Source organism: Nelumbo lutea, chromosome 3 (genome assembly GCF_056320005.1).
Source record: "Nelumbo lutea isolate HS-2025 chromosome 3, American lotus-T2T, whole genome shotgun sequence".
Classification (NCBI taxonomy): Eukaryota; Viridiplantae; Streptophyta; class Magnoliopsida; order Proteales; family Nelumbonaceae; genus Nelumbo; species Nelumbo lutea.
Window position 1 is genome coordinate 25,690,576 of NC_142686.1, and position 21,560 is coordinate 25,712,135.

The 21,560-nt window shown below is 43.8% G+C and overlaps 1 protein-coding gene across 1 annotated transcript; it reads left to right on the forward strand.

Annotated features, from left to right (window-relative positions):
- The first annotated feature begins 1,148 nt into the window (after positions 1 to 1,148).
- Positions 1,149 to 17,541, forward strand: LOC148863747 (fructose-bisphosphate aldolase 3, chloroplastic). The gene is made up of 6 exons (XM_088980558.1): positions 1,149 to 1,488; positions 14,470 to 14,739; positions 14,872 to 14,981; positions 15,307 to 15,397; positions 16,162 to 16,431; positions 16,944 to 17,541. The coding sequence occupies exons 1-6, from the start codon at positions 1,327 to 1,329 to the stop codon at positions 17,220 to 17,222; spliced, it is 1,182 nt and encodes a 393-aa protein (XP_088836684.1). The 5' UTR covers positions 1,149 to 1,326; the 3' UTR covers positions 17,223 to 17,541.
- Positions 17,542 to 21,560: the final 4,019 nt, after the last annotated feature.

Genomic DNA, 21,560 nt, shown 5'->3' on the forward strand with positions numbered 1-21,560 from the left:
TAAGTCATATCCGAATTCAAATACAATTAATTAATCGATATGAGCAAGATATTTGAATTATCCAAATTCAATTTGATTATGTTGAATCTCAAATTCAAAATAGGATTTCTGAACACTGTTAAAACCCCGTATTTAGGAGTGTTTTTTCTTGTGTATTTTAATCTCTCTATTGTATCAAAACAAATTTGAAATTGATCTTTGGTAGTTAGGATTCAATCTATTTATAATTTCATTATATATATATATATTGATTTTGAAGTGGTTATGTGTATGATGTTTATATATACTCAAAATTCATATTATATCTATTAGTAAACTTGGCTTCTGATAAGGGGTATAAGTTAAAGGATGAATCTGAGTGAATGTCCCAATATTTGACCAAAAAAGAAAAACTGTTTTATATCCAAATGAGAATCTGGATCTCTTACCCACACAAACTCTGCCCATGTCTACCCAAATTACATCATAGCCACACATAGAGAACATCTCATCCTCCTACATAATATTATACAAAGGGAGATGTTCCTATGGGCAGAAAATCCGGAATCTTCAAATGAAAGGTCCAAACTTCATCATCTTCACAAATTGAGTTTAATTTCATTGATTGGTAGTTGAAACTTGATACCTAGATCTAGAAAACATCATATAACCACTTAATTTCTGTTGATAGTCAATTAGAGTCTGTCATTAAGATAAGATGGCAAGGGGACTTTAACGAATTCATATCTGCACCCCGCAGAATGTGCCTAATAAACGTCCTACAGTGTATACCAATCGAGTATTGAAAATAAATGTCCCACAAGTACTAAGATGTTCCCAATACATGCTGATAAAATGCGCTATGTGAGGAGCAGATCAGGTCCGGTCTCCTGATGTGCATGTGGGGCATTTGTGGGTATGCAGATGTAAACTCCGTTTGGAAGGGTTGGATTAATCCTACCAACCCATGTCCTCCTTTCCTTGCCGTCAGTGCTTTTACATATATATGTAGGAAATGACGACGTGTTCAGTCACGATAGGTTATATAACCATTTACACAGCGAAACGAGCAGCAGATTCTGGCGCACTTTGCTCACTTTGAATATTCGAGTTGGGACTATTTTGTAATTTCAACATTCTAGGATGTCCTATTCGCCTATTCCGAGTTCACAACGGACCATACGAAAAATTGGGGGGAGACATCTGGCTCTGTATACATATAAAGCGGAAGGGCAGGGTCCAAACAAGCAAACAGCCTTGTAGCAGTAGTAAACTTTCTGAAAGAGAAATATAAGGAAAGAAGAAGAAATCTCGATCTGGGTTTCCAATTTGTTGGTGTTGACAGCTATGGCGTCTGCAGGTTTGGTGAAGCTGAAGGCCTCGTCTTCGCAGTGGATCGGACAACAGCCCTTCAACCAGCGCCCTGGATCATCCCTTCGCTCGGCTCCCCGCCGAGTTGCTCTCCCGATCCGAGCCGGTGCTTACACCGACGAACTCGTTCAAACCGCTGTTAGTAATAATTTTCCGCAACCCTAGTTTTTTAAGATATCGTCTTCTGTTCGACAATTAAGCTTTATTGGTTTAGTTTCATAGTCATTCAGACTGTTAGTTTGAGATGAAACATCGTTAATTTGTATGGTTGGGTCGTGATTTGATGCTTGTTTATCAGGTGGTTGATGGAAAATTGAATGCTTTTTAATTTATGGAGGCTGCTTTTGTAATATTCGATTGAGCCTTTCCTTTTTGTGGTTCTGTTTGGTTTCTCTTAACAAAAGTAGAGATGGAGTTGTTTTGATCAATTGATCCAGATCGTTATAATTTGGTTTTTGCTTTTTGTTTCCAGTTACGTATTATATTCCAAAAGATTTGATATTTATGGGACTTGATTATAGTTATATTGATTTCAATATCTAAATATCTAATAGAGGCTTTTGTTCCGAATGCACCTAGCCAGGGCCACTGAATCGTGCATATGCGTGGCTTTCACTACCTTCAAGGGGTGACCCACACTTGGTAGAGGAACCTGGCCCCTGGGTGAATAAGAAGCTGAATCCAGTTCGTGCAAGTCTTCATTGCACACATTGTTACCAGCAAGCAGTGCCCTAAAACTGAGGAAAGCATCTTCGGAGTAGTCCAGAGGGAAGGAGAGTCCATCCGGGGCTACATCAAGCGATTTAATGACGCGTGTTTGCAAATACTGCGACTGGACCCCGCGGTGCAGCTCGCGGTGGTCGAGAGAGGAATAACGCCCAAGGAGTTCAAATGGCACATGGTAGCTAATCAGCCCGCGACCGTGGCCGAATTCCTCAAGCTCGCGGATAAGTTCATGAGAGCAGAGGAAGAGATCAACCAAATGATCAAAAACGGGATCGAGAAAAGGAAGAGGGAAGGCGAGCCCTCCAACCTAGTTGACAGAAGAAAAAACCCGGTCCGGGAGGCGAAACCGAGCCAGTCGTTTCGAGCTCCTTTAGCAGCTCGGACGGACTACACACCCTTAAACACGGGGCGGACTGAGATCTTGATGACGATCAAAGACGCCCCATACATCAAATGGCCACCCCACCTGAAAGAAAACCCAAACGAGAGAAATAAAACTTGTACTGTAGTTTCCATAGAGATCACGATCATAGTACCGAACAATGTAGTAATCTCTGGGACGAGATAGAGGGACTCATCCATCGCGGGTACTTGAGAAATTTTGTACAGGTCGGCAAGGGGAGCACGGAAGAGATGCCCCCGAATCCAGCAGCAGGCCAACCGAACCATCGCAAAGACAGCCTCCGGAAGGGAGGCTAGTTCGAGAAATCATCCGTGATAGTGGGAGGTTCAGTAGTAGCAGGTTGTACTTCGGCAGCGGCCCAGACGTCAGTTCGCGAAGCAGCCCGAAAAGAATAGAACCCTCCAAAGAGGTCGAAGACGGAAGAACCAATCTTCTTCACGGAAGACGATGCGCGAGGTGTCCACTACCCCCACGATGACGCGCTTGTCATAAAACTAAAGACCAGCGACTTCGAAGTCAAGCGCGTACTTGTAGATTCAGGTAGCTCGGCAGACATCCTCTTTAAGTCGGCATTTGACCAGTTTCAGTTGTAGAGAAGTGAGTTGAAGCCCGCGAGCACTCTTCTGGTGGGCTTCAGCGGAGAGGAAGTCAGGCCCCTTGGGAAAATAACAGTACCTGTGAAAAAGGCAAACAACAAGTGGCGCATGTGCATCGACTACACCAACCTGAACTGAGTTTGCCCAAAAGACTGCTTCCCCCTCCCCAGAATTGACCGCCTAGTGGACGCGACCTCAGGACATGAGTTGCTAAGCTTCTTGGTCGCCTATTCGGGCTACAACCAAATCAGGATGGACCAGTCCGATGAGGAAAAAAACCAGTTTCATAACCGAGTTCAGCTTGTACTGCTACAAGGTCATGCCCTTCAAACTGAAGAATGCTGGGGCGACCTTCCAAAGACTTGTGAATAAGCTGTTTCGGCCCTTAATTGACACGAAAATAGAATGTTATGTAGACGACATGGTCGTCAAGACGCAGTTTTCATAGGAATTAATACAAGATTTAGATTATGTCTTCCAAATTCTGCGTCAATTTAGCATGAAACTGAACCCAAACAAATGTGTCTTCGGTGTCACATCGGGTAATTTCCTAGGGTACATTGTCAACTGGTGCGGTATTGAGGCCAACCCGGACAAGATAAAGGCCATCCTAGATATGAGACCACCCCGGAAAGTAAAAGAGGTTCAGAGGCTAAAAGGCCACATAGCCTCTCTGAGCTGCTTCATGTTCAAATCGGTAGATCGCTATCTACCTTTCTTTAAGGCAATCAAAGGCAAATGGTTCGAATGGACCCGAGACTACCAGCTCGCATTTGACGAGCTAAAAAGCTACCTCGCTAGTGTGCCAATCTTAGCTAAGCCCGAGGAGGGCGAGGTCTTAGAACTGTATCTCTCGACAAGCGATGAGGTGGTCAGTTCGGTATTAATAAAAGAAGTAGATCGGGTCTAACGACCCATCTACTATGTTAGTAAAATTCTGTAGGGAGCAGGGACGAGATACCCACAGATAAAAAAGCTAGCATACGCACTGGTAATTGCAGCTCGGAAACTCCGCCCATATTTCCAGGCCCACATTGTCGTCGTCTTGACTGACAAACCTCTTAGGCAAGTCTTACTTAAGCCCGAGGTTTCCGGTTGGTTGACGAAGTGGGCCATCGAGCTCAGCGAGTACGACCTCCAGTATAAGCCACAAACTGCTATCAAGGCCCAAGCCTTGGTAGATTTTATCACCGAGTGCACGTTCAGCCTCGAAGTCCCTAGGCCGGTTGAGCCTGATATCCCCAGTCTGAACCCCATGAAGTAGCAGCTAGTGTGGCATCTCTCCTAGTTAGGCCAAACACGAACTGGGATGAGGAGCCCTGGATCCTTCACGTAGATGGCTCCTCGAACTAGCAGGGCAGCGGGGCTGGAATAGTGCTATGCGGCCCGGGTGGCACGAAATTGGAATACGCACTACGCTTTGAGTTCGCGGCATCCAACAACGAGGCGGAGTACGAGGCACTGATAGCCGGGCTGAACCTAGCGCAAAAGGTAAGAGCAAAACACAGTTATCTGCAGCGATTCTTAGCTTGTGGTCAACCAGGTTACGGGCGAATACGAAGCATGTGAGCTCACTATGATCGCATACTTGGCAAAAGTAAAGGAGGCTCTGCTCAACTTCCAGTCACACTTCATCAGGCAAATCTCGAGGTCAGAGAACATTGAGGCTGACGCCCTGTTCCGGTTAGCCAGCACGAGTCACAACACCATGAGAACCGTGCACATAAAGGACTTACCTCGGCCTAGCATTCTCGGTGGGGCAGAGGTGGCTCCCGTCCTTGAAGTAGAGCCGAGTTGGATCGACCCACTCGCGAGCTTCTTGCTAGATGGAACCCTCCTTGCGAACCATAATGCAGCCAGGAGGGTGCAGCGCCAGGCAGCCAAATACGTCATAATAGACGAACGGCTGTACCAACGGTCCTACATGCTCCCCTACCTGTGTTGCTTGCGACCTGCCGAAGCTGAGCTCGTACTCCGCGACACTCATGAAGGTTTGTGTGGTGGACACTTGGGGGGCAGAGCCCTCGCCCAAAAGGCACTTTGACAAGGATACTACTAGCCAACGATGAAGGCAGAGGCCGTCGAGCTCGTCAGAAAATGCGGCAAGTGTCAAAAGCATGCCAATATCCACCATTAGCCTATCGCCGACCTCAAGTACCTCACCAGTCCATGGCCCTTTGCCCAATGGGGGATCGACCTCCTGGGGCCATTCCCGCCAACAATAGGTGGGAGGAAGTTCCCAGTGGTAGCGGTAGATTATTTCACCAAGTGGATAGAAGCTGAACCTCTGGCAACAATTACAGCCCGAAACGTACAGAACTTCTTTTGGAAGAACATAGTATGTCGCTTCGGTTTACCTCGGGTACTGATCTCCGACAATGGCAAGCAGTTCGAGGATATCAAGTTTCGGGAATGGTGCTAAGATATGGGAATCCGACAGAACTTCACATCGGTCGCACACCCACAGGCAAACGGTCAGACAAGTAATGAACAGAGCTATCCTCCGCGGACTGAAAGCACGACTAGACTGAGCTAAAGGGTTGTGGGCGGACGAGATACCAAGTGTTCTATGGGCTCACTGAACTACGGAAAAAACCGCTATAGGAGAAGCCCCCTTTAACCTCACCTATGGCACTAAAGCGGTAATCTCGGCGGAGATAGAAATACTTACACTGCGACTAGAAGCATACGACGATCAAATAAATGGAGATGAGTTACCCACCAACCTCGACCTACTGGACGAGGTAAGAGACCTCGCGTACATCCGGACCGCAACTTACCAGCAAAAGGTTGCTCGGTACTACAACGCCAGAGTAAAAAAGCAGAACTTCCGCGTCGGCGACCTGGTTCTCTGTAAGATCATGGCATCCGAGCCCGGCGTGGGCAAACTTGGACCGATTTGGGAAGGGCCCTACCGAGTAAAGAGAGCGCTTGGGGGGGGGCATATGAGCTCGAAACTTTAGAGGGCAAACAAATACCCCGAGCTTGGAACGTCGTTAACTTGAGACGATACTACTTATAGATTACCAAGCGAAGTGGACTGTCACTACTAGAGCCGAGGCTAGGATGCCAAACTAACAAGGACCTCGACATGGACAAGTAAAGGCAAAAGATGCATACTAAAAGCTCAAGCAAAGTGCCAACAACGAACTAATAGGGGCATCGGCATATGGTCAGTTCGACACTATAGCCAGTTCAGAGGAAAGAGCGACCAACACTTAATCAAAAGAAAATCATTCCATTGCAAAATACTTTGCGTACATTTCAAAAAAAAAAAAATACTGTGTACACTTAATAAAAAATCACAGGCCCGGAGGTACTTCACCATCAGAAGGCACTTCAACGATACCCAAAGGTCCTACCTTGCCCTCAGAATCCGGCTCACCGTCAGCGGCGTTGACCATCTACTGAGTAATGCGCGAAGTAGATATGACACTAATATCGAGCTTGGGGAACGTATTCTGGATTATCCACCGGCTTAGTTTAAAACCCCTTCTGTACGAGTCCACCATCAGGTCATCAAAGTGCGATGAGGCGATGTATTCATCGACGGCCTTCTTCTTGGCATCCTCAATGCCTTGAGAAAAGATTTGTGTCCTCTCCCTAATATCCTCTTGAAGGTATTCAACCTGATGCTGCAAATCTAGCCTCAGGTCCGCCATGTGCTTCACCACAACTCCCATGGCCTCGGCATCTCTCTGAGACCTCACCTGCCTGGCCTGTGCAGCGCGAGCAGCCGCCTCAGCAGCTCGGGAAGCCGCCTCGACAGCATGGGAAGCCTCTTCGGTAGCTCGCGCCTTCCTTGAGCTCCTTTCCACTTGGGTCACCAAGGCATGGATAGAAGAATTCGCCTACCAAAAGGAAAGAACAAATGATCAAAAGAACGACAACAAGAAAGATAAAAGCAAAGAGCCCGACAAGAAATCAGACTTACCACCATGGCATGAGTGGTAGCACGACAAGCTACCTGGTTCAAAGGAAGCTCGGTCCATGCCGCGACCTCCTCAGGATAGATGGCCTCCCTACTCTTCTGAAGAGCGTGGTTCGGCGACAACACGCTCCTGAACTCGCCTTGGGCTCCCGAGCCTGAAGGCCCAGCTCGCGTATAAGCAGACTCAGAGTAAGTGAGAGCCCCCGTGTAAGTAGCCTTGGCATAAGGGGCTCCTGCCGCTTCATGTATTGGAGGGGCCATCTCGGGCTCCCTGGGCGGATCCACTGACGGGTAGTCTGGTACCTCAGGCTCCGCATCTTGGGGCAGCTCGACATGAGTTTGTTTGGCGACTCGCTTCCTCTTCATACCGTGAAAGAGGTGCCCACCACGAGTCTTCTCTGAGTCCATCAAACCTGCAAAAAAGAGCTCGGCATCAGAAAAAAAAAAAAAACGAAAGAACAGAGCAAAACAAAAGACAAACCTCTGAGTAAGGAACCTACCCGAACTCAGACCGGCCTCAAAAGACAAACCTCTGAGTAAGGAACCTACCCGAACTCAGACCGGCCTCAATGAGCTTGGCCTCCGTCAGATAATGATGGCATTTTAGCCCAAGCCTTGCCCATTGTCGGAGGCCCTTCGCTGTCTCCTTATCAAGCGTAACACCGGCGTCAAGGGCAGCCATCCCCCACCCGGTTTGGAACGACCACCCCAATGCACTTCGCACCCTAAAGTAGTCCCGTTTCCATGCCGGGACCTTGTTGGAAGTTCGTGTAGAAGCTTAAAACCTGGGCAAGGAGACAGGTAATACGCCCGCCTATGCTCGGGAAGGGGACCCGCTTGCTTCTTAAGCATTAAAATGGAGGAGAAGATCTCCAGGTCTAAAGGCAAGACCTGTTTGCAAAATAGGGAGATTGTCCCCACCAAGTTACGAATGGAGTTCAGGTGAAGTTGGCCGACAGTAACGCTGAAGTGGTTCATTACCTCGACAATGAGGGGGTGGAAAGGCAGGCGCAACCCCGCAACGAGCTGCTTCCGGAATATCACGATCTCATCAAGAGTGTGTTCACAAGGGAAACTACCCGAGCGTATGAAGTAGGTGTACTTCCTAGGCAAGTTGAACTGGGTAATAAGGGAGTGAAGCCCCTCAGGCATCATGGTCGAGGGTCCAAACTTGTCTAACGTCCGACCTCGACGAAAGGAGGACGCCAAACTACCCGAGGCAACTCGGCCTACGGGTTCGAACTCTTCCTCGAGTTCTACCTCAGGTTTACTAGGACTGTCGGGGGATGCAACTCGGTTCGTAGAACCTGCATCTGACCCCCTTGAAGAACTGTTTAAGCTATCCGAGCTAGACATCGGAAGGAGAATTCTAGGAAAGTACTCACCCGGAAAAAAACAAACGGACTACGGGAACGTGAACGCGAGCTGAAACTTGGACGCGAGCTCAAGAAGCAAAACGCATGATAATGACAGCGAATGGGGTCCCCCACTATTTATACCCATAGTAACCGAGAATTAACGGCTCAGGTCAAAGCCAATCCGATGGCCCGTAGTTGCGCTGACCGCACGTCTCCTGAGACCGAGACGTGGCTGGCCGCACGTCTTTTTGAAACTGAAAGAATGCTAGTGCACGTCTCCTCGCATTAAAGGCGGTAGCGGTGCGTTTTTTCAAATTTGAAAAGACGCCCGCTGTCACGTCCCCCAGCGGCGCGCTTTTTGAAAATTTGAAATAAGCGTGCGCTGTCATGTTTGTCAGTATTTATAGACAGATTGGCGCGTTTTCCGTCTTTTTGGCGCTCGAGAAACCCGAAAAAATCCCGACAAACGTGCACTTCGCGCTACCTGTCAACCAATTCGAAGTACGGGACAAATCCACTCGCCACCTCGTGAATTCCCCGTGCTAGGGAAAGTCCCTTAGCGCGAGGAGTGGGGGGCAATTGATGAAGGAAGATTTGGCCCGACCTCGTAATCACTCAACACGTGGCAAAGGCAACAACTCGGCACAATAGCATGCCCAAGGCGCGAGCTCCGAAAGGAGGAACCAACGGTCCGAACTCCCTACAAGGAGCCCGAACTCCCCGCAAGGAGCCCGAGCTCTCCCTTAGGCCCCGAGTCTTACAAACACAAAGGGCAACAACCCAAATTGGCCTGCCCCATGGCAGTTCGGGACACACCTCTATCCGAATTCAAGACCACCTCGCTCACCACTCCAGCACTTCGCCTCCAGGACGCCGAACTGAACAACTGTACCATGCCTGACACCGAGGAAGTCCGTATCCAGGGGCGGCGCACCTGACTGACTTGGGATTTGACGCTTGTCAGCCGCACTTCAATGGCCACCTGCCATCGCCATCTCCAGTTGCAGAGACGTCTCCGACAAAGAGAACAGTGGCGGTTCTGCCCCAGCAGAGGTGATGACACCCGAACTGGCAGGAGCACGGAGATAATCATACCCGACCTGACAGAAGCTTAGGAGTGAGTGCGCGAAGTGGTTATAAAAGGCTCCCTACCCCCCAAGAACAAGGTATGTGAACTTTGTGCCATCTGGTTTTATCTTGCCTTTGAGAGAGTACTAACTTGAGCTTCGGAGTAATCTCACAGGGTTCCTCCCCGGAGATCTCCCACTTTCTTTTCCGTTTGAGGCCCCTGTTGCTCTAGTCAGAGGCAAGATTGTTGACAGCTAGGACCGACCGGATTGCGCACCATCAATTTCAATATCTAATAAAGGCTTTTGTTCCGAGTCCTCCGTGTTGTTTATTTTCCCGTTTTTATGTTGCCATTCTATGTTTTCTAAAGCTCTATTTGAGAGCTGAAAGATTGAAAATTTAGGGATTTACCACAAGTTCAGACATTAGTATTATTGCCACTTTTATTTATTTATTTTTTCTTTTCAGTTTGAATTTGTTTAGATTTTTTATTTGTTTTCCGCATTCCAATATGCGTAGGCTTTTTTTGAGGCTCAGTTTGGAAGGAGTACAAATAAAAATATGTAGAGTGCAAAACCTTGTATTTTGTATTATTTTATATGTATTTGCAATGTACATATTTGTATTTGTACTCTTTCCAAACTGAGCCTCAATGGTTTTCTTTGTTTGTATATGAATCATTACTAAAGCATTCTTATTCCTTTTGCCATGGGAACCTTTTGTTTTAACTTTCCAATTTGGCATTTGATTGTGTTGAATCTTCCGTACCCAAAACTATCAAATAATATCTAGAAAAAGAAAATGCTGGAGTAGGAAGCTAATGATAATATCCAAATAACCACTGTTCTTTACGCTCAGTTTAGAAAGAGTACAAATAGAAATATGTACAGTACAAATACATACAAAATAATGCAAAGGGAAAATTTCTTAAACTACCCCTAAAGTTTAGGAAATTGACTAACTCTACCCTTACTGTTTCAATATTGTCCTAAAGTACCCTTACTGTTTCTGACAATTGTCTAAAACCTCCCCTACCATTGAACTTTCCATCATGCTCGATCACATGTGACATCACGTGACTGATTTTTTTTCAAAAATTCCAAAAATACCCTTTGAAATCGTTGAGGCGGCTTGGCAGTGGTTCTTCACTCTTGTCGGAAACAGAGCAGAATGACTTTTTTGAGTGGCTTGGCTGGCCACCATGGCTGCGGCATGCTGTCCATGGAGCTTCTTCATTGCTACAACCCGTCCATCAGACCATCAGATCTAGTCTATACCAGAACTGTACAGATTGGCAACCGGGGCGCTTCTACTCTAGGAAATGAACAAAACTAATTTTCTTCACTGTGTTTTCCATCCTCCCAAGAAAACCTACTTCCTCCGATATCTGCCAAATATAGCAAAGCTTTCTCTATCTTTATAGAAATTTCAGCTTCAAGAATCCAATCGGCCTGAGCTGCAAATGTTGGACTTCTGAAACCGCTCAATCATTGTTCTGTTGTTAAGCTTTCTCTTTTCTTCTTCTCTCTGTTTTGTTGTTCTTCCTCTTAGTCTCTTGCTTGATGCCATCTCTTACACTCTCTGCTTACCCTTTCCACTACCATCCAGCAAACAAAAGAGTCTTTTGTAAAATCAAGAAATCTCTGAAAATCTCCATTACTAACAAGCAAGATTTGAGAGAATATGTTCCAAGTTAGGGGAATAGTGTGTAGGAGGAAAGAGGAGGGTGGGTTGGAAATGGGGAACTTAGTTTTGAAGAATAAAGCACTCATAGGAAAATGGTTGTGGAGATGGGCCTTAGAACAGGAGAGAGCATGAGGTGATAGATAGTATACATGGCAGTTCGGGAAATGGATGGGATGCTAGTGTATAGCGTCGAGTCACATTGGCAACACCTTGGAAAGCAATTTAGAGTATTCTCCCTTTGTTCCTCAACTGTATCAGGTATGATGTCAATTCTAGTACTTCTGTTTTGTTCTGGGAAGACATCTAGGTGCAATTCTGGGAAGACCTTTGGGTTGGGGATTTACCTTTTATGGTTAAATTCCCAGACTTCTACTCTTTATCAAACCTTAAAAACAAACCTGTTGCTAGGGTTGGCATGCTTTCAGACTTGGGTATATCTTGGGACTTTGGCTTCAGAATGGGGCTAAGGGAAAATGAATGTGAGTCCCTATTGCTTTTGTTATCAACTCTCGAGAAGGTCTACTTAGACCAAATTACAGATGATAGTAGGGTTTGGTCTCCAACTCCTGATGGGTTATTCTCTTGTGCCTCTTTCTTCGGTTTGCTCACTCACTCTGATCCTTTGGGGGTGAACTTCCCTCTGAGAGAAATCTGGTGTAAACTAATCCCTCCTAAAGTACAAGCTTTCTGTTGGGAAGTGTTCCTAGGGAAGGTAAACACTTGTGATGTGCTATAGAAAAGAAGGCTAAACAAATGCCTATCCCCTCATGTGTGTGTCCTTTGTAAGGATTGTGGTGAAACCCTACCCCATTTACTGTTATCCTTCTCTTTTGTTTCTTGTGTTTGAGATTTTGTTTGTTCTCTCTTTGGATGCAGATGGGCTCCCTCATAGGATGTGGTAAGTCTATTCAGCCCCTCCTTCATGAGGTAGCAGAAGAAAAGAGGAAAGTGCCTATGGAAGGCAGCAAGAGCTGCTGTGGTATGGACTATATGGGAGGAAAGAAAACAAAGGCTCTTCTCGGAAAAAAGTAAAACAAAGGAAGAAGTCATTGAAACAATAAAAATCAGAGCTGCACATTGGGTGATGACCATGGAACTATTCAAGAACTTCTCCATGAATGACATTCTAAGAAACTGGACTGAAGTAGCACAAACAGGCATACCCAAAGAAGATGTGATGGGGGTTCCCTTGATAACCCGAGAAGGGCAGGCATAGGGGGTGCGATAAGAAATCATCTAGGTGAAGTTGTGGCACTCTTCTCAGGACCAATAGGTATTGGTGACTCAATACAGGCTGAATCTTTGGCTCTACTTCAAGGCTTAAAGATGGCTGAGCAGATTGGAACAATTGAATCAGAAATAGAAGGAGACTCACTGCTGGTCATCTCTTGGCTAAACACATCATATCAGCACCTTGGAAGCTCAAATTTATCTATAGAGAATTTGACACAATTGCAGGTAGATTCAACTCTTAGTTTGCTTGGGTTAGGACTACAAATGGGTTGGCGGATACCCTAGCAAAACAGGGGCAAATAGACCTACCTTGTACTGGGTTGAACTATAATTGTTTTGTATGTGTTTGTAGACTGGGTTATAGATTGGGTTAAGGCATTATTGCTACCTATGTGTATTGTAATTCAATACTTCTCTGTTATTAATAAAAGTCCTTTTGCTTATCAAAAAACAAAAAAACTGCCCTTAAGGACAATTCTCCTTCTCTCTATTCCCTTTCTTGCTACAAGGGTAAAACAATCTCTCACATTCTTCCAACATCTGCTTCTCCATCCTCTCAGAATTGGGATTTTGGGTTTCGTAGGGGATTGAGGGATCATGAACTCTCTTGTGTTTCAGACCTTTTATCACTACTTGAAAGTGTTTTTCTGGACCCTTTAAGATTTGATGTAAGACTTTGGTCTCCTAATCCAAAAGGTTACTTCACGTGTGCTTCCTTCTTTAAGTCCCTTTGCTCTCCCTCGGGACAAGTGGGTTTTCCAGCTAAGGAGATTTGGTCTAAACCTGTACCTCCTAAAATTATTATTTTCTGCTGGGAGGTGTTCTATGGAAAAATCAACACTTCAGACTTATTGCAGAAGATAAGGCCTTCTATGTGTTTGTCTCCTAATTAGTGTGTACTTTGCAGGGCTAATGGTGAGGATTGCTCTCACTTGCTTTTAACTTGTTCTTTTTTTGTTGCTATTTGGGGTTGGATCTTTACTTTGTTTGGTTGCAGATGGAATTTGACCACAACTGTAGATCAGATCTTTGACCCTTCCTTCTTTGTTTAGCCCACAAAAATTGGTAAAACAATGTGGAGATGCATTAGAGCTGCTGCCTTGTGGACAATTTGGGAAGAAAGAAATGCGAGGATTTTCCAAGAGGAGAGAAATATTCAGAATGTAAAGGATTGTGTTTTTTTTTTTTCAATAACACCATCTTCATTAAATTAAAAGAAAAGAGAATTTAAGGATTGCATTTTGACCAGGGCAATCCATTGGATGAGATCATTGGATTCCTTTAAAATATATTCCTTTGATGTCATTTGGAGGAACTGGATTGCTGTGGTTAGTAGCAGTAATAGGAAGAACAGGGTACCAGCTGTGTGGATGCCTCCTTCAGAAGATTGGACAAAGCTGAATTTTGATGGTATCAGCCGAGGAAATCCGGGTCCATCAGGAATAGGTGGGGTGCTGAGAGATAAAGATAGTAATATATTAGCTTTATTCTCAGGCTCTGTGGGTATAGGAGACTCTATTAGAGCTGAGCTTCTAGCGGTAGTACAAGGTATTCAGATTGCAGACTAGTTAGGAGTTCAGGATTTGCTTATTGAAGGAGACTCCAAAGTTGTTGTGGGCTGGTTAAAAAATCCAGATTCAGTTATTTGGTGCTACAGGGATATTATGAGGAAAGCTAATTGGTTTTCAAGGAACATGATTGTAAATTATCAGTGGGTGGGTAGAACAGCTAATACCATAGCGAATGGGTTAGCTAAACAAGGGTATCAAGGGAACATTTTTTCTGGGCAGCTCTGTAAACTTTCTTTTACTAGTCTGAGGTAGTACTTTGTTATTGTTGTGGAGAGGTACCAGCTCGTGCCTCTCCTATGGGCAGGCTGTATTGTAATATCATTCTGATTATAATGAATAAATTTTCAATCATTCATAAAAAAAAATGTTCCAAGTTAGGGAAACTAAATTATTGCTTATGGTGAGTTCAAAAAAGTCATTTGTAATCTTCCAAAAAAAAAACAAAAATAGAAATCCTCTATTCTAAATCACTTTTCTTTTTCTCTGTTTGTCTCTCAATCTTCGTACATTTTCTTGTGCTAATTGCCTCACCTTGCTTGTGTTCTAGAAATCTATTGCATCTCCTGGACGTGGTATCCTTGCCATTGATGAATCAAATGCAACCTGTGGGAAAAGGCTGGCATCAATAGGCTTGGACAACACAGAATCCAATCGACAGGCTTATAGACAGCTTTTGCTAACCACTCCTGGCCTGGGTGAATATATCTCTGGTGCTATTCTTTTTGAGGAAACACTCTACCAATCAACAACAGATGGAAAGAAGTTTGTGGATTGTTTGCGTGAGGAAAAAATTGTGCCTGGCATTAAAGTTGATAAGGTATTTTGCAGTAATATGCTATTAGCCCTTAGATGTTCTTTTTCTTATATCTTTTTATTTTTTATTTGGGCGGTGGAAGTGCCTTCATATGCTAATTTGTACTTTTGTATGTTATTCTGCTTTTGTTCCAAGGGTTTGGTTCCACTACCAGGATCAAACAACGAATCTTGGTGCCAAGGATTAGATGGATTGGCTTCAAGATCTGCTGAATACTACAAGCAAGGTGCTCGTTTTGCAAAATGGTGAGTCTCAGTGACCTTTTGTGTTTATTCATACGCTAAATAATGTTTGCCTGCAACCTCTTTGTAAATTCAGCTATGATACTCGGGTACCTGTACAAGGGTGCCATATCGAGTCAAATATTTCAACTTTTAGTGTAAATTTGGTCTCCAATACCATATTCTTCTGTCCTTGCCATATCTGGGTATGACTAGAATCTAGTATGGTCAAAGTTCCACATTCATTTCTTTTTTATATATATTTTTTGCTTCATCTTTATTATCTACTACATAAGAAGTTTGTGCTAAAAATTTTCCCCAACTCATGCATGTCTATCCAAATTGCCAGGCGGACAGTGGTTAGCATTCCTTGTGGCCCTTCTTCTTTAGCTGTGAAAGAAGCAGCATGGGGACTTGCACGCTATGCTGCTATTTCTCAGGTATGCATTAGCTTTTAAATGTCTATATCCATATAATAAGTTAAATGATAAATCCACGATAAACTCAATGATATACGTTGCTTCTTTTGTACAGTTAAGATAAGCGATCTACTTTTTGGTCAAAGCTCTTTTTTGGGGTTGTTAATAGATAAAACTTTCTAAATGAGGATTGCAATAAATGACAGTCTGCAAAAATCAACCCCAAAGTCTAGAGGGAACAGCAGTTAGAATTTCCCCATGTACATCTTAATACAATATTTCTAAGTGCTTTACAAGTCCCGTCAAAGCCTTGTAGTTTAAACACAATGCTGTGTATACTCCAGGGTATTGCATAGTGCCGGAGTTATGTGCTTTGGCTAGTCTTGTTTAATGATCAAAACAGTAGTTGTTCTTCTTTTACTTGCTAGTCTTGTATATTCCAGGGTATTGCATAGTGTACGAGTAGCTTTTCAAATAATCCATCCTAAGATTGTTTTTGATTCTTTAGAGAATAAGTGAGAAGTCCTTGAGCAACGTTATAAAATGCTTAATGAATTCCCCACAAGTTTCCCTTTCTCAATTATTTTTTGAGGAACCAAACAGAGCCTAAAGGTTTATTCAGTCATGCAGAATGAAGTAGGTTTTGGACATTGTGTAAATTTATAATCACCTGTAAGAATAAGACATTATTGTGCAAATTGTTGATTCCTTTATATCTATGACAATCGATCCTAAACCTTCTCTTGTCATTCTAATTTCTGTTGTTACTGTAATTTTTCATGCAGGACAATGGTCTTGTTCCAATAGTGGAACCTGAGATTCTCCTTGATGGTGATCACTCAATTGAGAGGACACTGGAGGTGGCAGAGTATGTATGGTCAGAGGTCTTCTACTACCTAGCACAAAACAACGTTGTGTTTGAAGGAATCCTGCTGAAGCCCAGCATGGTAACCCCTGGTGCCGAGCATAAGGAAAAGGCTTCTCCAGAGACCATTGCTGAATATACACTCAAAATGCTCAAGAGAAGAGTACCTCCTGCGGTTCCTGGTATCATGGTATGTAGTGCATTTATGTTGCATTACCCCGTGGACTTCCCATTTCCCAATGCATGCATTCAGGACTTGTTAAGACTTGAAGACCCACGAATAAGTTTCCACCAGGGAGATCTGGTCGGAAAAATCAATTCCAACCGTTTTCTTCTATTTTCTCTTGGTAATTCTAACAGCCAATTAGAATTAGTCAATTCTCAGAATGGTTCTATCCTTTTTAGGTAAGGATGGGAACTGCAAAAATACCCTTTGAGAGTTGAGACCCACCCATATTGCCCTTGGAATCAAGTAGGACTCCGCTATGATCCAATCCATTGACGACCCAAGTTTTTTTTGTTTTGTGTATGACCACCCTGTAAGTCATCTTTTGCAATACGAGGCAGTGATCGATCTTCAACGTTACGCTCCTATTCGTTTATATGCCATCCTATTTGCTTAAAAAAATCAGAAGAAAACTAGTAATTTCTGAGTTCGAAGGAAGTGACAAACAGTGAATATTGGTTTTCTTTAATGTGCAGTTCTTGTCAGGAGGACAATCTGAAGTCGAAGCAACATTGAATCTGAACGCAATGAACCAAAGCCCGAACCCATGGCACGTTTCATTCTCATACGCACGTGCACTGCAGAACAGTGTGCTGAAGACATGGAAAGGGCGTCCAGAGAACGTAGAAGCTGCACAGAAGGCCCTCTTGGTGCGTGCCAGAGCAAATTCTGTTGCTCAACTTGGAAAATACACTGGCGAAGGCGAGAGTGACGAGGCCAAGAAAGGAATGTTTGTCAAAGGCTACACTTACTGATTCAGGGCTGATATTACAAGTCATGTCTTAGTGGCTATGAATGCTTGGAGGATTCACAAGGCTGTTTCTTTCTTTTCTTTTCCTTTTATTTATTTGTCCGCCATGTTGAATTAGTCGAATAATCACCTGTGAGAATCATAAGAACCCTTCTTTCAGATTTAACGGAGGACTTCTCATTAGTTGTGTAAGGATGTGAATGGAGGCTGTTTCAATGGGGTGATCGAGTAACTTGTCCAGCTGTCCCAAAGAATGTATACTTTGAACCCGATATTCAACATTTCAACGTAATCTATTTTAGACAGGGTTTTTTATTGTCCAAGCCAACACTTAATGTTATTCTGCTAGCTTGTTATGCCATGTTTGGTTCAACTCTTATGATCCCACATTCTTACCAATATTAAAATTCTATAAAGGATAAAAAAATGGGTAGAAATGAGCATAATGATAAAATGTTTTTTTCTTTTTCACAACATAAATTCTTTTTATGGCAAGGATGAGATTCATGAGAATAAATTTTGAACCCATTTAGTTATAAATTTCATTTTCATTCATTTTTTTGTGGAAGCAATTGGTACCTATTTAAAACTAATAAAAAAGAGATTAGTTTGTTGAATTTAGTAAGCAGTTGTGTAAATGAAGAAAAGAGATTGAAACTTAAAAATAAAATTAATAACATGTAGAAGTACAAAATATCTAATAATTTTATCAAAATTGATAATAGTATATTCAATAAAGATAATATTTAATAAAGTTATAAAATATAGTAAAACATTATAAAATCATGCCACGTATTGTTTATTTCCATTTTTCAAAGAAACTCTATGTTGGTTTCATAAACTGCCAACCAAGCTCTCAAAAATACTTGGTATAGATTTTTATTGGCGGATGGCTGGTGGTATTTGTTAAAATATGTTTTCACAACAGACTATCGGCCATCCATTGGTAAAAATCTATGTTGGCGATTTTCGAGACTTAGGTCAGCGGTTTATGACCCATGGCAATAATTTTTATGCCAAACGCTCTCATGTGATTTCTTTTTTGCTCATTCTTGCCCAAAATGGGAAAGAACTAAAAGAAATAAGATTTACAACAACGAACAAAACATGGCCTTCCATTTAAATACTTGTTTTGGAGATGGACAGGAAGGGTCTTAAGAGACCAGTTACATTGTTTCAGCCTTTAATTGGCCAATTACTCTCTAGACTTTATATGCGGCTCAAAGGCAAGCTTCAATCCCCATCGATTTCATTACTATTGCAACCACGATCCTAGCATTTCCTTGCAATGCACTAATGCAAATATGCAATACTGGTATGTCAGCGATGGAAATAAATTCAAGGGTTAAAAAGACTTAAAACGTACCCTAAATTTTCATAAATTGACTTAAATGTACCCTGAGTCTTTTAGAAAGACTTAAATGCTTTGTTAGCCGACCCGATTGGACTTAAATATACCCTTCATCAATGAAAAGACACATTTTAAGTCATAGAATTGGAGGAGGAAGAAGAAGGAACGTGGAATGGTGGAAGAAGAGAAAAAATGACTAGTGGACTGGTTCGATTAACACACACACAGAGAGAGAGAGAGAGAGAGAGAGAGAGAGAGACCCTGTTGTCCACCACTCACATGAGTTTAAAAGTAAAAGTCTTTTTAAGAAATTCAAGATAAGTTTAAGTCAATTATGAAAACTCAAAGTATGTTTAAGTCTTTTACCCTAATTTTAAAACACATATTCCACATTTTTATTTTCATCAAGGATCTGTTCAAGTTTGGAGGTCTCAAGGTGGTTCTGCCACCATGGTCCTTGGGTTCTGAACAGAATACAACTCTTTTAGCCACCCAAAATTTTAAACAAGACATGTTTGAGGTCTCACCATGCTTCTCTTATTCATTTTTAAACTTTTAGAAAATCAGGCTAACAATGAGAAGCCACAGCTGCATATTTACAGTGGCCAAACATTTTTATTACGCCTCATAATGGCCAAACATTAGACAATGTGACAGATATTTAAACACAATTTCTACACAAGAACGTAATTCTTAAATATTAGAAAGACTGCTAGGTCAGTGAGTCAGTCGACATCCCCTGAACGACAGGAAAGATGAAGGAGAGAAGAGAAGGGAACATTCAACAAGGCATCAACAGAGCTTTTCTCAACACTAAGAAACAACTAGGAGAGGGTGGGGCGGTAATACAACATGAACGTTTTTTGTTTTCATTTGTTTTTTGAAAATACCATATCAGAAAAAAAAAAAAGAAAAAAGTTCTTGAGCCATGCTTTTGTTTTGAAAAGTAAAATCTAGTTGGTTTGGTTTCAGAAAGTAATACATGAACGATACATGTTGATGCCATCAAAACGATGCTTTTTAAAATGAAGACACATTTCATAGTACCAATATTACATGCTTTGCGGAACATAATGTTAAATAACCAGATGAAAGCATGTACTCTAATGATCCTTGAGAGGAATTTCTGGGCACTTTTAACCTTAATTCTAAGTATTTCTCCAGGTTTTTCAGGATCATCTGGCATTGGGGTACCTCAGTTGAATATCTGAGCTCCATTAGATGTTCTCCATGGTTAGGACTGGTCTAATCCCAGCAATAACTGAGATAAAAAAGGGATAATATAAGTAATGCTAGGGGAATTTAATCTTAGATGCAGTCTTTGGCATGTCGGTTTAACATTTTAGAATTTATAGGTCATACTAATAAGTAAAGATATAAATGAGTCAGGCTTGCAAGGTGATGAAGGAAGATTTGGCCTGACCTCACAGTTATGCGACACGTGGCAGAAACAACAGCTCGGCAAAAAGGCCAGCCTAAGGCGTGAATACCAAGGGGAGACACCAGCGGACCGAACTCCCTACTGGGGGCCCGAACTCACCCTTGGCCCAAAACCAGAAAGTAATCCGAACTGTCCTACTTTCAGTTCGGGATATACCTCGCCGAACTGGCCAACCTTGTAATAGTTTGGGATATACCTCGCCGAATTGGCCAACCTTGTAACAGTTTGGGATATACCTCGCCGAACTGGCCAACCTTGTAACAGCTCGGGATATACCTCGCCGAACTGGCCTGCCTTGTAACAGTTCGGGATACACCTCGCCGAACTGACCTGCCCTATATATACCTCCGAACTCAAGACTTCGCCTCGCTCACCACTCCACATCACCTTTTGGGTGCCAAAACCAAACAAGTCGTACCATGCCTGACACTGAGGAAGTCTGTGCCCGAGGGCGCCGCACCTGACTGACTTGGGATCTGACGCTTGGCGGCCGCACTCTAAACGGCCACCTGCCACCGCCACTGACACCGTCATCTCCAGTTAGAGAGACGGTTAGGCAGTGACGGTTCTGTCCCAATAGAAAGGACGACGGCCGAATTGACAAATGCAAGGGTAATCATACCCGACCTGACAAGGGCCTCAGAGCGAGTGCACGAAGTGATTATAAAAGCCCCCTGCCCCCAACAAACAAGGTATGCAAACTTTGCGCTATCTGGTTTTATCTTGCTTTTGAAGGATTCTAACTTAAGCTTCGGAGCCGTTACACCGAGTTCCCCCCGGAGCTTCCTCATCTCCTCCGTTTCAGGTTCCCTGCTATTCAGTTCAGAAGCAAGGTCGTGGACAGCTAAGACCGGTCGGGTCGCGCTTCATCAATTGGCGCCGTCTGTGAGAACGCTTCAAAAAGCCTCCCTCCAAACTTCCATACCCCCTTTCTTCAAAAAACCCAACACTCATGGCCTCCTCTAGCAACGCCGGACGTGGCATGGAGACAAACACCACCGAGGAACAACTTCAAGTCCCCGTGGTGTGCGTTGGACAGTTCACCATCCCCCTTTCGGTGGAAGGGATCCCCAGCTTGAATGCGCCACAAGCAGTGGCGCCCGTAAACCTTCCTGCCACAAGCATCCCCTTTCCTCCCCCTATTGAGACAACCTTTACTGAACCGACTGCCGTCCCCCTGGCAGCCAGCCAAAACCGGTTGGATGACCTGATGCAGTGCATGCGGGCAATGCAAGCCCAAATGCAACAGTTCCAGTAGCACCAGCTTCACCAGCACCAAGTGCTGCACAACATCTCCCAGTATCACTATCAACAGCAGTTCCCCCAATTGCCACTGAACCAACCACTACTTCCACCTCGTCACCCCGCTCCGAGGCCGGTCAAGGCCTCCCCGCAGGATGGACGCCCCCACCAAGGAAAGGCCTCCCGGCCCCAGAACTCCCCTAATAGTCAGGCCTCGTCCCCAGGCCGAAGAGAGAAAAAAATCATCCCCGCCTCGCAGCTCGCAGGCGGGTGGGGAACCTCGCCCGCGAGATCGGCACCTCGACGCT